This window comes from Chamaea fasciata, unplaced genomic scaffold, assembly GCF_029207755.1.
Source record: "Chamaea fasciata isolate MVZ Bird 193981 ecotype frontalis unplaced genomic scaffold, bChaFas1.0.hap1 SCAF_15, whole genome shotgun sequence".
Lineage (NCBI taxonomy): Eukaryota > Metazoa > Chordata > Aves > Passeriformes > Sylviidae > Chamaea > Chamaea fasciata.
Window position 1 is genome coordinate 917,509 of NW_027094100.1, and position 16,038 is coordinate 933,546.

Here is a 16,038-nt window from a genome sequence, read left to right on the forward strand (position 1 = left end):
TTAACCTGCTGCACCCCAGGACCATTGGGCTGCATCGTGGAGCTGGGATTTGTCACCTGGAGTTAGCACTGAGCCGTGGAATTTGTTCCTTGCTTCATCAAAGTCCATGAAATATTTCAAGTTTTTCTTACAAAGCTTAAAAAGACTACCAGGTCATGGTTTGAGGCTCAGCCTAATCGTGGGATTTAGTTGGTAATTTCCTTTCAAATACAACATTTTAAACTTTCATCGTCCAACTAAATTGCTTTCCTGGCCTAAATATTAAAATTCGGGAAAGAGCTCCTCAGATACTGGGGCTTGGGCAGTTTGGAAGGAAGCTTTTGAGGTTTTTGAGAAAAGGTCACGCAGAACCCAGAATCCCAGAATGACTGAGGTGGGAAAAGACCCCCCAGCACCATGGAATCCAAACTGTGCCCAATGCCCACCTTGTCCCCAGCCCAGAGCACTGAGTGCCACCTCCAGGGATGGGCACTCCAGACCTCCCTGGGCAGCTCCTTCCAAACCCATCCCTACATTATCCCAGGCTGAAGCATCCAGGAGCTGGGAGGAATAATGTTTTCTTTTCTTTGTGCAGCAGTTGAAGCCCATTTTCTCTCCCTGGTTGAATTCAGAAGTGCTCCTTTGTTCTTTAGCTCTTCTGCACATTCATTTCTCAGCCCAGAACAGATTTTCTGAGAAAAGACAGATTCTCTTAATTGTCAGCCCTTAAGTGAAGCTGAAGGAGAGATGCCAGATGCTGCAGGATTTGTGATTGAAGTTGCAAGAACAAGCAATCCAGGCAAACACTTATCATTGTCTCCTTGGAAAGGCTGACCTGCTTATCTCCAGCACCGGCTCCAGCTGAGGTGAGGAGCTCAGCCTTTTCCCTGGATCTGGTATTTCCTTATGGGTTGTTGCGGTGGAAAATGGGGCTAAGGTGTGACTTTTCCGTGCCTTTTGAAGCACCACAACTTCTGAAATTCTGAGAATTCGCAGCAGTAATGGAAGTTGGTGGGTCTGCTCTTGTCACGTTATCATTTACTGTGTTTCTCTCATGGTGCTTCCCGGGTTTTTCTTCCTGAAAAACTTTCCTTCCAGCTATAGGTTCCACGTACAGAATAGGGGTAAGAGGAAGATCTGTATTACAGGTAGGAAAAGCTGTAGGTAATGATGGCGTGCTCAGCGTCATGGGTAAGAAAATACAAAACTTGAGACACGCTTCCCTGTCAATTTGATGATAATTCATATTCAGGCATTGGTTAATCTCATCTAAATTCAGATGTGCTGAGGACTCAAATTTAAGAGCATAATTATCTATACTTCAGTTTTCTCCATGAGGCAGTGGGGAGGAGAGACAGGCTTGGATTGTTCTTTGCTGTTCGGTGTTTCTCTGTATTTCCAGGTAAGTGTTCATTATAGCCATACTTCTAAAATTAGTATCTCTTTTGGTTCCTGAAGCTAAGTGAAATTATTTTGGGGGGAAAAATCAACCCTAGATTTTTCTTTAATATTTTATTCTTAGGATGTGTTAGTTTTTGGTTGTTTTGTTGGGTTTTTTTAAATTTTCTGTAGTGGTGGTTTATTTGTTTATAGTCTCAATCATACTTTACAGATTGGTCGTTGGGACACTGAAATGTTTTGACTGCATCCATCCTGCCTGATCCAGATATTGTCTTAACTTTTAACCTGGTTTGTCTCTGAGCCAGATCCTTCATTACCTTGCCCCGAGTAGATTGGGTGGTGGAAGCTTCCCTAGGCGGGGTGGACAGGAAAAGCCCCGTGTGTGGTGGGACGACTCCATAAAACCCAGGAGCTCCTTTTTCTCCTGGGAGGGGCAGTGGGATGGCTCCATAAGAGCAGATGCTCTGGGAAAAGCAGTGGGATGACTCCAGAAAACCAAGAGGTCGTTCTCTCCCAGGAAGGGCCGGCACAGCCAGCTCCTGTCTGCCACCCCGCTGGGTCCTGCTGCACGCGCAGCCGCAAACCTGTGCCAGGTGAATCCCTGTCCCAGCGAGGCTTTATCTGTGCGTTCCAGCAGAGCCCTCTCCACACAGAGAGTTAAGTGTGCAGTCAGAGCTGGGTTTGTTCCTGTTTGGCGGCGTGACCTTTGTTTAATGGTTCTCGGGCAGAACATGTGAGTGACATAAGAGCAGTTAAGACATTGTCGGACAGATTTCAGCCTGGAAATACGGCAAGGCTTTGGTCATATGTGTATTTATTGCACCTTAAAAATACTCCTGGGGTAGCTGCAGCTTCTGGGGGCTGTTCAGACCTGGGTGGGAGCACTGTGCTGGGGAGCCAGGCTGGTCCCAGCCTCTGCTTTCGGAGCCCCGGCTGTGCTGACGTGTCCGGAGTCTCACGTGCTGCTTCAGTCTGAACCACTGCGTTAAAAATAAGGGAAGATTAACCACTTTGCTGTTGCCTAAAGGTGGTTTGTTTTGGGGTTAATTCCTCTAAAGCCCCACGAATCTGAGAGAAGCTTTCCAAGGGTAGAAAAGCTTTTGTCCGAGGGAACCTCATCCCAGCATTGGAGTTTGCTGAGCCGTGGGATCAGTGTCTCTCAAAGATGCAGCAGCAGTTGAAGTTATTGTACTGTTAAAGCAATACTTGTTTAAACCGGGATGTTGTGTTTTAGATAAAAGCACCGCCACGGGCTTTTCATTTGAAAACTTAAGGCTTTCTGCATGTCAGCATCCCCTGTTATTTGGAGTTCAAAGCTTGTTTGGTGTGTGTGATTGCACCTGTATGGGGTCTGCTCCCTGGGAGGTTCAGTGCTGCTTTGGGTTGTTTCTCTGGTACTTGCTGCTGAAAAAGCTGATTGTAAAGCTGAGACTGAGGTAAAAGAAGTTGTGCCCCAGTGAGGTCTTCTCAATAGTGGTTGATTGAAATAGATCTTTTTTTTCTCCTTTGCTTTATGTTAATATTTTTGAAAGGTGGGATTGTTGGATTGGCTGGTCATCTGACAGGTTGAAGGAACTGGCTGATGAATTTTCATTTTTTCCTAACCTATCCTACATTTTGCTTTGTCAGATTCTTGTCTCTGATGTGCTATTTTCAGGTGCCCATACCTTTGAAACCCTTCCTAACTGCAGCTCAAAAAGCTTTTTTTGCGTATTTTTATATTGTTTGATTTCATCAATAATATGGGAAACTGATGCTGTACCTGTTCTCTCACCTCCTGTGTAATTATGCTTAGGAGATAAGGACTTAGGGACTAATACCTAGTCTTAAAACTGAATTAAATACCTGTTTTCTTCAGGTGCTGAGTAGAGTGAGCTCACCTTCCAAACCCAGTGTGCAGTGAATTCTGCCCTTCCCATATTTCAGTAGCAAACATCCAGTAATTTTTCCATAAGGAGCACTATAGCTTTCTTACTTGAAGTCTTCAGATGACTTCGAAACCTGTTGCAGCTGTGAATCCAATATATACTCCATTGAGTAAATCTTGAGTATTGACCATAGTTAAAATGTTTGATCTGAGCTGTTGTGGCACACTCAAATTCAGGAGAAGAAAAGGGTTTCCCAGCGGGAAAGTTTTTAATGCTTTCCAGAAAGAATGTTGGAGCTGCTGCTGTTGGACACTTGCAGTAAGTTCAGCCCTGGAGACAGGGGAGGTGCTCTCGGAGAAGAGGGATGGGGTGGAGGACCCGGGGTCTGTCTGTCTGTCCCCGTCGTGGTGGTTGTGTGAGGGAGGTAAACAGCCCATTAATGAAGTTTACAGATGGAGTTTAATTGGGAGGGGTTCCCAGTGCTGCTCAGGAAGAGAAAATACACAAAGAGGCAGAGAGGAACAATGTGGCCAGGAAACAGTGCGAGGTTCAGCGAGGAAGGAATCGAGCTTCCTTCAACTGACAGGGAGGGGAGAGGACAGAGGAAAGTGGATAAAATAATCCCAGGTGCCCAGGAGAGAGAAAGAAGACAAGAGCTAAAAGTATCATGGGGGGGAATAAAGCACACCACGAAGGAGCCCAAAGCCCCAAGGTGAGAATTGCCTGTAAAGGCCGGGTGTGGGCAGCAGGAGGGATGTGGTGAAACATCTTTATAGTCTTGAGTGTGTGACATGGTTTGCCAAGGGGAAATAAAAGCAGGTAATAACCTACTGTGTGTGCATGTTGTAGCAGAAATTGTATCTGTAATTGCCTAACAGTGTTGACAAAAGTAATTACGGCACTCCACTGGATAATTCAATAAAGTTGACTTAAAAATGCCTTGGAAATTACATACAATGCACACGTCATACAGGGTGTACAGTAGCTGGAGTGCTGCTCCTTGCTTGGCCTTCTGAGAATATGACACAAGTTTCTGTGGCTCAGTTTGTGTCAATAAACAAACCTACGATGTGCTTTTCTTCCTGTTCATGCGGGGAAGAGTGGTTTCGTATTTGTTCTTTGCTTCCACCGTGTCAGAGGCCAGTTAAAGTGGAGAGAAACTGCGTTCTGAAGGGTGGTAAAAGTGGTCGAAAGAGTTTGGGAGATGCTTTTTAAACAGGTTTGCTCAGTTTTAAGCTCTGTTACGTAGACGCACAGATCTGGATATGAAAGATAAAATGCACCGAGAGCTGAATGTAAGAGAGGAAAGAAGAAAAGCTTTTTGTGGGGTTTGGGGGGAGGCCTTGGCCTCTCCCTCAGGGCCCTGAGCCATCACTGTGCTCGTCCGTCAGCAACCCTCTGATTCTTAAGTCACCAGAAATTTTGAACTTGCTCCTTGTCTTCACTTCAAGAATTCCTGTTCCCTCTGTAAGGTGGTAAAAAAGAATCTGTGCCCTTTCAAGTGACGTTAGTGCTGATGTCTAAATGGGGAACATAATCCACACGAGTCGGCGCTGCACCTCAGCCCGGGCCCGTGGCAATGCTGACAGCAGCGTGCAGTCGTCATCCTTGTGACTAAGATCTCAAAACCATCACACGTATTTTTGTCTTCAGCAAAGTACCCAGGATATGATGTTTTTATTGGTCTTTGTTTGTTTTTCGTGCTCTTGGAAGCCGTCACAAAAGCTGATTTAGAGTAGCAAGGCCCAGTCTCCCTTCCCACTGCGCTTCTCATTAAAGCCAGCTCAGGCTCATCCTCGGCTCGTTTCTTTAGCTGCTGATGAAAATGAGTGGCTCTAACAGTGAATTTCCCTCCCAGGGGATCAAAACGTACTGAACACATACCTGAAACTGGAGTGGAAACACAGTGAGTTTAGTAAACAGTTTGAAAACGACAGGAATGAACCTTCAGTAGGAATTCCTGTTGGTAAATGTGAATTGTCTGTGTAGCGGGTTCATTTGATGTCACATCCATGTGGAAACAAACCAGTAGAGTTTATGGCAACTCTTCTGTCAAACAGTACTGAAGCAGTAACTTCTGGGGGTTAAATCTTTTCATTTTCAGTTGTAAGTTGAGCGTTGGCTGAAGCAAATGACCAGTGTGCCCACTGACCATCCAAAATTTCAGGAATATATTAAAAATACAGTTCTCATTTGCTGGTTGATTTATTTTGGGGGGAAAAAGTTTGCTTTCCTTCCTACAGAGATTTGGAATAAAGCAGACATGTTTTAAACCACGAGGTAGATTTTGATTCTTTGGCAGTTTCTGCTAAAAGCAAGTGTCATTTAAGGGGAGTATTTTTCTTGCTTGCATGCCTTATTTAAACTCTGGTTTGGCCGCTTTCTTTTTGGTCCACTGGTGTTTTTTGAGCTTCTGGACTCCTGTTCAAAGTTTAAAGAACAATAACCAGTCGAATGTAAAATAATGTCAATTGAACCAACCGATGACTCAACAGTCAACCAAGTCATCCTGGCCCCGCACCAAATGGACCGAGGCCAAAACCTAAAGTTGGCACCGGTCCCCGTCCCTCTTCTCCATAGATTTGCACTGAAGCAGAGCCCAGGGTGCAACATGTGGGTTAATATTCCATAATGAAGTGCTGCACGTGTAAATGTGTGCCTCCCATTGAGAAAGGCCGTGCGGGGGAGGACTCGTCCTGCAGGGCTCCCTGCCGTGGGATGGGAAACGGGGAAACTGGGTTTGTGCACCCAGGAATTCAGCAGCCTCCGTTCCTTCAGTGTCACTCCCCTCTGAACAGAGCTGCCTGGAAGGGCTGGAGAAGGAGTGAAGGATAAAACATTCCTTTCTGCTTCTCTTGCCTTCTCTTCGTCTTTGCCTCCTCCTCTTCTTCCTGCTCAGCGTTAAGGTGTTACTTCTACTCTGTTATTTGTGTTTGAGTTACATTGTGTTACATTACATAAAGAAAGTTTCTTTATGTTTCTTTTGGTTTTTGTTGTTGTTGTAAAGCAGGAATTAGCTCTGCAGTGCGGCTAAAAGCATGAACTGGTGAACAAGCCTGTGTCTCCACACCGATACAACTCCAGGTCCAGACCACTGTTAGATGTTCCACTGGCAGCAGGAGAGTCTTGATTTTTTTGTGTTTTTTTCAGAATAGAAGAAATGAACTTCCTAATTAGGAGTCTAAATTTATTTCTATCTTGACGATTGTTTGACTGTGGAAGGACTGTACTGCAGCTTTGAGGCTTTTCAGCCTGGAGGAGAGAAGGCTCCAAGGGACCTCGAAACCCCTTCCAGGGCCTAAAGGGGCTCCAGAAGAGCTGGAGAAGGACTTTGGACGAGGAGTGACAGGACAAGGGGGAATGGCTTCCCACTGCCAGAGAGCAGGGTTAGACGGGCTATTGAGGGTGGGGAGACCCTGGCACAGGGTGTCCGGAGAAGCTGTGGCTGCCCCTGGATCCCTGGCAGTGCCCAAGGCCAGGTTGGACAGGGCTTGGAGCAGCCTGGGACAGTGGGAGGTGTCCCTGCCCATGGCAAGGGGTCTTTAAGATCCTTTCCAATCCAGGCCATTCTGGGATTCTGTGATTCCACTGCACTTTGGCTTAATCTTTTACTGCCTTTCTTTCTGTATCATTAATATTTTTCCATGTATGTTAGAATCAGCTTTCCAGATGTCTCCCTCCTTTCCTAGCAGCATCATTTTGGCAGCCTGCACGCAGTCCTGTGATTGACACGAGCACTGGACACGGCTCACGCTGAGGTCATTAATGGAACAAGTCCTGTTTAATATTTTAAGTTCAGTTCCTCTGGTACAACATTAATGTGTGCTGGAATAAGGGGTCAGGTCTGATATATGCTGACTGTGGAGGAAGAGCCAAAATGCTGTGGCTGCTCTGAGCTCATGGATCTCTTGTGGTCACCTCAGAATATCTCAGCGCAGTTCTGCTGCTGTTGAATTCCAAGTGCTGGCCCATAGAATTGGTGTGTTAAAGGGTCAGTGTTAAGACAATACATTTTTGGGCAGTATCTTGCCTCTAGGTTAGTTTGCAAGGTTCAGAAAACTAAAAACCTGCTTCCAAGACAGGTAAAGCAGCTCTGAGGCTGCAGAGATCTGAAATGGAGCCCCAGAATCCACTGGAGTTGGAAAAGACTTTGAATGTTATCGAGTCCAACCCGTGCCCAATCCCCACGTTGTCCCCAGCCCAGAGCACCGAGTGCCACCTGCAGTCCTGCCTTAGACACCTCCAGGGATGGGGACTCCACCCTTTCCATGGAGAAATTCCCCCTGCTGTCCAACCTGACCCTCCCCTGGCACAACTTCAGGCCATTTCCTCTCATCCTGTCCCTGCTCCCTGTGAGCAGATGCCAAATCCCACCTGGCTGTCCCCTCCTGGCAGGGAATTGTGCAGAGCCACAAGGTCCCCCCCTGAGCCTCCTTTTCTCCAGGCTGACACATTTCTTGGGATGCAATGAAAATAAATTTAAAAAAAAAAACCCTCTAATTTTACTTACACTTTTGCACTTTATTGTACAGTGCATTATTCTTGCAGCTGTCCTGGTCCTGGCTCTCCTCAGTCTGTGAACACCGAGCGTGTCCCCGTGCCTGTGATGTGTCTGTGAGACCGAGTCTGGGAAAAGCGGGATTGAGATGATCCAATCTGTAAATACTGCTGGATCAAATGGCTATTTTGTCATCCAGCAAAGCATAAACAGCTTGGATGGCCCAGAATCATTTGACTCCTTATTTTTATGCAAAGTTTGTATTTAAGTATAGAGGTTCTGGCTTTTGTCTGGGTCTCTTTTTTTTTTTGCTGCCTCTTTCTTTAGGGAAGGAAGGGTGGGCAATGAAATTAAAAAAGCAGCACAAAGCTTTGGAAAAGTCTGCCTAAGCTGATTCATATAGAAATGAATTCTACCCTTGAAGGTAAGACATTTTGGCCGCTTTACTGAAGCTCTGTAATAAATATAAAAGTTTAGAACATATAATTTAATTATCGTATTCTGGCCATAAATGCTTTAGGTCTGTAGTACATTTGAAATCCCGAGAGCTCTGGCTGAGGTTGCAGCTGCAACATCAATTACCATTTATCCATTCCAAGAAGGCTTTGCCTGTGCCCTTGAAACCTTGCCGCCCTGGAGAGGCTCCAGCGGGAGCTCCCAGTGATGCCAAGATGGGAGCGGGCGCCATTTCACAGCGGGGCCAGGGCTCCTCTGGAGCTGCCAGCAGCTCCTCGGAGCCTCCAGACAGCTCAGAGTCCCCTCAGCAGGATGCTCCTCAAGGTTTGGGAATGGCCGTGGTGCAGGCTTGGAGAGGGCTGGAAGCGCCGCCGGAGCGGGTTTGCTCCGTGTGTCGTGTTGGGAATCTGCAGGTTCCTGTTCTGCTGCCGTGCCGTTGGTGTCTGCCGCCAGTATTTGTTTGACTCGGCAAACCCGCCAATCCTGCAGCCAGCTCTAGCTGCATGAAGAGATGGTAAAAGGTGTGTTCTGTAGGTGATCCCAGGACTTTGCTGCTTGAGGTATCTCCCGTATTTCAAATTTTTCTGTTGGAGCCCTGGCAGTCCCCTGGCAAGATTTACTGTGGCAGGGTCGGGAGGAGGGACGGTTCTCTGGAGTTTCTCTGCCGTGAGTTTCTGGCTCCAGCAAAGAAGGAAATTTGGCCGTGGCCTTCTGGAGTGACACATCCCTCCCGGTGGCATTATCTTGGCCGTGTCACAGACATGTTGCACGAAACGAGACCGTTAGTTCAAAATCTGATTTCCTGGCTTATCAGGGTTTTTTTAATACAGTGTTTATCTGGGTGTGCGATAAAGGAAACCGTGTTAATCGTCCTCGTTCTCAGAGCAGCTGGAAACCAGAAGTGCTGGGGGCTTTTATTTGCAGGCTTTGGTTCAATACTCCAAAGTAGATTTTTCATTTGTTATGGTGTCGTTGAGGACCTGCTTGCCGTCAGGACCAACACTCCTACCAAAACCATCCAGGTCTCCATTTGAGAGAGAAAATAGGAAGGAGAACTGAAGAAGAGGTGGGTCTGTCAGGAGGTTGTGTGGAGGGAGGATTTGTGGCTTTGTGAGCAGTCAGCACCCCAGGACACCTTGGCTTGGGGTCTGTCACCATGTGGTTTGTGACTGTGGCAGTGGCTCTGTGTCCCCTCTGTGACACCCAGCCGGCAGGGCTGGCTCTGTGTCTGCAGAGTTCAGGCAGCCTGGGAGGAAAACCTGGGTTCTTACCAATTTGCAGGCTCTTCAAAATGAAGTGAAAACATTTCAAGAGACAGAAGAAACCAGTGGTTCAGGTTCTCAGCAAAATGCCTTTCTGGAATTCTTTCCAATTGGCAAACGCAGTTCTGTTTTAATAGTCGTGACAAGTCTAGTGTCAACAGCCTTGGATTAAAATTTTTTCCTGCTTGAGCTGAAAACTACTTCCCTGCCTAAGAGGATATAAAAATAATTAATAGTTTCTCTAGTTAATGAAGAAATAAATAAACAATTCAAAAAATGTAATCAGGCAGTGTCCACAGCCTAATGTTTACATTGTTCTCATTGCTGGAAGATAAGGAGGAGGCCTGGATGGCAATGACATTGAAAATGGTTTCTTTACTCTTAGTGTTACTCTTAGTATCTCTCTCACACCAGTGAGTAAGTTGCTTTTAGGAGTATGTTCCCAGTGGTTGGGTCAGTTGAGCTGCGGAGCCAGGATGTGTGGTGGGCCACGTTTGGGTGTCTGGGTGTGTCAGGAGTGAACTCCGTTGTGGACAGAACGTGATCCAGGCTGACCATCCCTTCCATGCACTGATGGAAGGAGGTGCAGGCTGTGGGCTGGAAATGGTCCGTAATTTTGTTTCCTGAAAGCGTTCCCCTTGTCCTTGTCACACTAGAGCTGCTTTTCCTAGGATCAAAGACTCATGCAATGGTTTGGAGTTGGGAGGGACCTTAAGGATTATCCTGTCCCACCCCTGCCATGGGCAGGGACACCTTCCACCGTCCCAGGCTCCTCCAAGCCCCAGTGTCCAGCCTGGTCTTGGGCACTGCCAGGGAGCTGCTCTGAGAACCTTCCAGGGCCTGCCCACCCTCACAGGGAAGGATTCCTCCACAATACCTAATCTAAACCTACTCTTGAAAGTTCAGTACTTTTGTGATTTTCATTTAATAATGCCAAGTAACAGGAGGGTGATGCATTTTTTAAATTGTGTTAGTATATTGGTATTTTTAGTGTATTAGTATGTGTTAGTAGGTTCAGCACATGGGGCTGTGCCCGTTCTGTGTGTTGGGGAGGTTTTCTGCTCTTCGCGGTAAAGAGAAAAGAGAGACCAGCAAACGTTCTCCTCAGCAGGGCCCACCTGCACTGCAGGAGGTTATTTCTTCACACAGTGAATCCCTCCTGCCCTGCGTCTGCTCCACGTCTGTGGCTGGTGGCAGAGCTAGAGCCCGCTGCTCCGTCTGTGTGTCCCTGTGTGTGTGTCCCTGCTGTCCAGGCTGGGCTGTGGCTGTCCCCCAGCAGGATCCTGGTGCAGGACCCTCCCCAGAGGCGTCAGCACACGCGGCCGTGCTGCAGGTGACCCTTGAGCCGGGGCTGAAGTCTCTGGTGAATGATTAACACCGGAATGGCTTTGGTTAAACAGCTTGGTTTCTGCAGAGCTCACTGCTGGGGCGGCATCTTCATTGAGCCTCTGCATTTTGCCCCTTCGTTAAGGTTTCCCATTTCACCCCCTTCATTAAGGCTTCCCGTTTTGCCCCCATATGTTCCCTTGACTGGAAATTTTAAACACATCCACGCAAATAAATTAATAAAATCAGATTATATATGAATAGTTTCTGAAAAAATACATGAGAATGTGCTAAGTTTGGTACCCCCTACTGATACCTTGCCTCCCAAAATGAAATTTAATCAAGGTTTTTACAGATGAAAACCTGAAACTCGGGGATTTTTTTCCTCTCTCATCTATGCTGCTTGATTTTTTTCTTTTATCAAGATAACACTCATGGTTTATTAGGGTTTTGTTGAATTGAAAGCAATTTCTGTAAATACCGAAAGGTATTCTACTATTATATTATCTCAGAGTATAATTTCCCTGCCTTACCTCTTCCTTAGGAAGTGGTCATTCGCCTTTTACTGTGTGTAACTTCATAGATGAGAGATTTATTTTAAATGTCAGGCAGGTTAGCTGTGGCTGCTGCAGGAGCCCTGCTGCCCTGCAATCCCTCCTGGTGGTGTTTTACAAGCAGGGCTGTCTGGCAGCTCTCCACACGGTTAGTAAATATTGCCCTTATCTGATACAGCCAGGCTGGGAAGATATGCCTGCAGCCCGGATTAGATTGCTGGCTACTGCTTTATTAATCAATGTAATCATGTATTTTTAGTTTTCGAAGTCATATCATCTGTTTTCTTTCTCATGTTACATTTTCTGTGGTGCTGGTACAGAAAATGAGCCCTGTTTAAAAATTAAAGGTGACTGAAAAGTTTCAGTGGAATATGTTTGGCACTGTCATGGTTTCCCTGACAGCTGATGAATGTTTCCCTAAAAATGCTTTTGTCAGAAATTTGAGAGGTATAAAGAGTTTTATTTTTGTATCTAAATTAGCTGTCTTCAAAACTATACATAGAAAGATGTTTCCATCTTTTTCTGGTTTTAATAATTTTAATGAAGCAAAGTTCTCAAGTTATATATTTCTTGCTTAAAGGAAGCTCTCAGCCTGTACTTCAGTGTTTAATCTGAGATATTTAGTCTTAGAAAAGGAGCTACTGAGCCCAAACCTTTAGAGAAAATAAGGCATCTTAGAGTGGCCAGGCAATGATTGCTGCTTGTAGAAGAGGTATTGCTTGGTTTTGAGGTCAGTGTTGGGTTTTTTTAATCAGGTTTTTTTTGCATATGACAGTCTAAAAGTAGAGAAACAAATTTCTTTCTCCAAATGTATCAGTAAGCTGGGGAGAGAAGAAAAAAAAACAGAAGAAGAAAGTAATATGTACATCACATGAAAGGAAGCAAAGCTTTGAGTCAAAATTACTTGTCTGATGATTAGGCAGGAAACCTGTGAGAGAGCAAAGAAGCAAGGATGGCTCTCAAGCCTGAGGTTCTGCTCTGGTCTCTGGGCTCCTTCTGAAATCTCCACGGAGCAGCAGGCCTGGCCAGAGCCAGCAGAGCAGGAATGGATGTGAATCCTCAGCCTCCTTCCTTCCTTCCTTCCCTCCCCGTGAGGTGTGTGCTCCTGCGGCCCCACAGCCCAGAGAGGAGAGGACAGGGCAGTGCCATGCCCCTCCACCCTCCAGAGCTGTTCCTAGAGGTCCGTGCACTTGAGGAAGGCAGGCCTGCTGAGCAGAAAGCAAGATGAGCCTGGAATTAAAGATGCGTGTTCCTGCGGACATCCAGTAGGTGGGACTGGCTTGGATTACACCCTGCCACGGCTGGGATGCTGAGGGCTGGGTTGTGCAACCCGAGGGGTTTATTAAAGCTCACCGCTCTTTAAAAAAAACGAGAAATGAGTTGGAAAAGCCATGTGGCTGCTGAGCAGGGATGCAGCCCATGAGTGAGCCGTGCTGCAGCTGACAGACACGTTGTGGGGGCTGGCAGCCTCGTGGCACAGCCCTGGAGGAGACGTGCTGCAGCATTCCACGGATACTTGCCGAACACAGAGGAGCGATGTGACAGATTCGAGTTCTTTTCCAAGTTCTGGAAAGAAGCATTCTTCCCTTTGGGAAAAGAGGGGCCTTTTTCTTCCCTTTTCCCTCAAGTTTGACTCATTCTCCTCCATTCCTGCTGCCAGCCTTTCCTGCTGAGGGCTTTGCACCGCCCTTGTTCTGATCTTACTCTGCTCTCCTCTTCCCACTGCTCTTCCAGCGTGGTGTTGCTGTGTTCCTGTCTGATGTTTTCTCCTCTGCTCTGAGACAACAACTCAGCTTCTCCCCAGCTCAGACACTGGTTTGGGGGGTCTCCACATCCCTTAGGTCTTTGCCTGCCTGTGCTGTCTCATTTTTTCCCCCCAGCGCAAGTAATTTTCACTTCTCTCTGCCTTCTGATTCCATTTCTGTCAAAGTGAGAACTTCATTGACACATTTATTCTGGTCTGACTTTGATCCTTCTGTATTTGAGTGGGAGGATCCTGCTCCTTGTCTTTTGATTGCCTCAATGCCTGTAGGGAAGAACAAACGCAAGTCCTTGGGATCGTTGGATGGGCCATTTCTCAGGGGCTCTCTGGGGATGGGACATACGGACCTGTGCAAAAGCGGAGCCCCCAGGTGTTGGAATGTCTTTATTTGGGATGGAGTTTTGAGGTTTGCGTGAGCGTGTTGGAGCTGTGGGGGTTTTTTAAATGTGTGACCAAATCTGGTCAGACTTCCTTGAGGAGAGGAAAAGGAATTTTCCATGCAAAAGCCGTCCCACATACAAATGTTAAGCCCACATCAGGGAACGTGGATGGTCTGGAGAGTTTCCAAGGAGAGGCACCAAAACCTTAAATAAAAGTGTCGTTTTTCTAGCTTCATCTGGAGAGTGGCTGGAACCCTGGTGAACAGGATTTTCTGTGAAAATCAGTGTCAAGTGAAGCAGGCAGCACAGAAACGGTATTTTAGGAGTTTGAAATTCAGCTGGAAATCACAGAATAGCTGGGGTGGGAAGGGACCTCTGGAGATGATCCGGTCCAACCCCCTGCCAAGGCAGGGTCACCCAGAGCAGGGGACACAGGAACGTGTCCAGGTGAGTTTGGGACGTTTCCAGAGACGGAGACTCTGTGACCTCATGAACAGTCTCTGCCCCCCACCATGGAAGGAAGTTCTTCCTCATGTGGAGGTGGATGAGCTCTACAAGCCTTTCCAGGGCTGTGGGGCAGTGCCGTGGCTGGGGCTGCAGCTCTGCAGGATCAGCCCCTGAGCTCTGGCCCAGCACTGCTGGGTCAGCCCCGAGGATTAGGAGCAGCTCCAAGGTGATTACGATGGATTGTTTGTTGTTCTCAGGGGGATTTGGGTTTTTTTCTTAACGGAGCAACCCTTCGTTTGTAGCTGGGCTGGGTGTTTATATCCAGATCCTGAAACGAGGAATATTTCTCACTCTTCTCCTAAACTGCTGGGGTGAAATGATCACTTGTAACTGTGAATATCTGTTACTGTACGGCCCAGTTTGCACAGCTCCTTGCATAACAGTATCCCAGCAGAAAAGCCCGTGGTAGTGCTGGGAAGGCAGCCCTTGTGCAGACTGCGGGGAATGTGGCGGTAATGGAAACAATATGGAGTAAGAACGTGTTTTAAGAGTCAATCTTTAAGGCTGGGATAATTGTGCAAGAACCTTGGCCTCAGAAACGTGTAAGGGAAGGAATCTTGATGCAGCCAAATAGGCCGTGAAGAATCCATACAGCTTTCCTTGGGTCTGACAGAAGTCCTTGTTTAACTGTTTCTGGTGTCTGTGTGTGCAGAACTGTCCCACCGAGGGTGGGGACAAGCCCTTCCTGGCAGGTACGATCCCTGTGTTCGCCTCTGTCCCAATTAAAGGCGTTTTTCTGCTTCCTTTCAGCCCTGGAATGAGATCAGATGTAAGCTCTTCTCCATCCACAACCTCAGCAACCACGGGACCACCTCCCAAGCTCTGCCTGGTGTGCTCAGACGAGGCCTCCGGGTGCCACTACGGTGTTCTGACGTGTGGCAGCTGCAAAGTCTTCTTCAAAAGGGCAGTGGAAGGTAGGACCTGCTTATAAATACAAAATCCCCATGCATATCCTCCATTTCATCAGTGGTTTTGCTGGAATTCTGCTGAACATCCCATCCATTAGATCACTGATCTTGTCATAGTAAATCACATTGATAATGGTGCATTATCCAAAGCATGGATTCCATTCACATTGATAAAATGCTCCCATTCACTCTGCGTAAAAGAATTTATTGTTGTCTTGGCTTTTGTCTCTTTCATTTTCTTTCACGGTTGTTTTTGTTTATTTGTCCCGTTTTTCTACAGATATTTGTGCAATAGATTTGTAAAGTTTGTGATTTTTCAGTTTAAGGTCAGTTGGTTTGTGTAGAAGACTTACGTGGAGCTCAGCCAATCTGTTGTGTGTGTGAGGTTATTGTAGTTTTACAGTTGTTCATGTAAACAACGTTGGTTGAATTGCATCCATGTCCCTGGGTGTTATTTGCAGGGACACTGGGTACCAGGGACGTGTGTGAGGTTGGATCACTGAGATTTCTCTCTAGTTGTGTTCAGAGAAAATCTTTCTGGAAAACAGAGACCATGGAAAACGATGTGAATAAGGACGCTGTGATTTCTGGGTTCATCAGTAGCCATTTTGTAAGGGGCAAGGTTGTACCTCAAGATGTGACTCTGGTTCAGTATCACACGCAGAAAAACTGGAGCATATTCCCAGTGTTTCTGGGAGGATGGTGACTCCTCAGGTCTGAAGAACATTGTTCTTAGTTCTGGCCCTCGGGGTTTCCTGTCTTGTGCCTTCCTCGTGCAGCCCTCACTGGACCAGACTCTCTCTGCTGACATTAGTGCAAGTTGGGGTCACTGGAGGAGAGGGATTGTCTTGACAGAGACGAGGCACCACTCAGTCCTCAGAAGCAGCACTTCCCCCAATTCCTGCCTCACCAGGTGCCACGGGGAGCTCCATGGAAGGGCAGAGCCTCTGGGAGGGATCAGGAGAGTCAAGTTCTGTCGTGGTTTCTGCTGGTCGCAGAGGGGTGCTGGCTCTGTGGGAGCTGGAGTGTAGCGAGGCAGTATCAGCTCAAGTGCAAAGCAAATAATCATCTGTACCTTTGATTAAAACATGGTCACCAGAGATCCCTCAGAAGACAGTTTATAAGGCAGCTGGACGT

At 46.9% G+C, this 16,038-nt stretch overlaps 1 protein-coding gene across 4 annotated transcripts in view; it reads left to right on the top strand.

Annotated features, from left to right (window-relative positions):
• Window positions 1-16,038, top strand: part of NR3C1 (nuclear receptor subfamily 3 group C member 1) — a 61,392-nt gene that overhangs the window by 21,442 nt on the left and 23,912 nt on the right. For all 4 annotated transcript variants that reach the window (XM_066197264.1, XM_066197263.1, XM_066197262.1 and 1 more), the window contains one exon: window positions 14,744-14,907. In XM_066197264.1, the coding sequence (XP_066053361.1) occupies window positions 14,744-14,907 (164 nt within the window). The remainder of the gene's footprint in view (window positions 1-14,743; window positions 14,908-16,038) is intronic.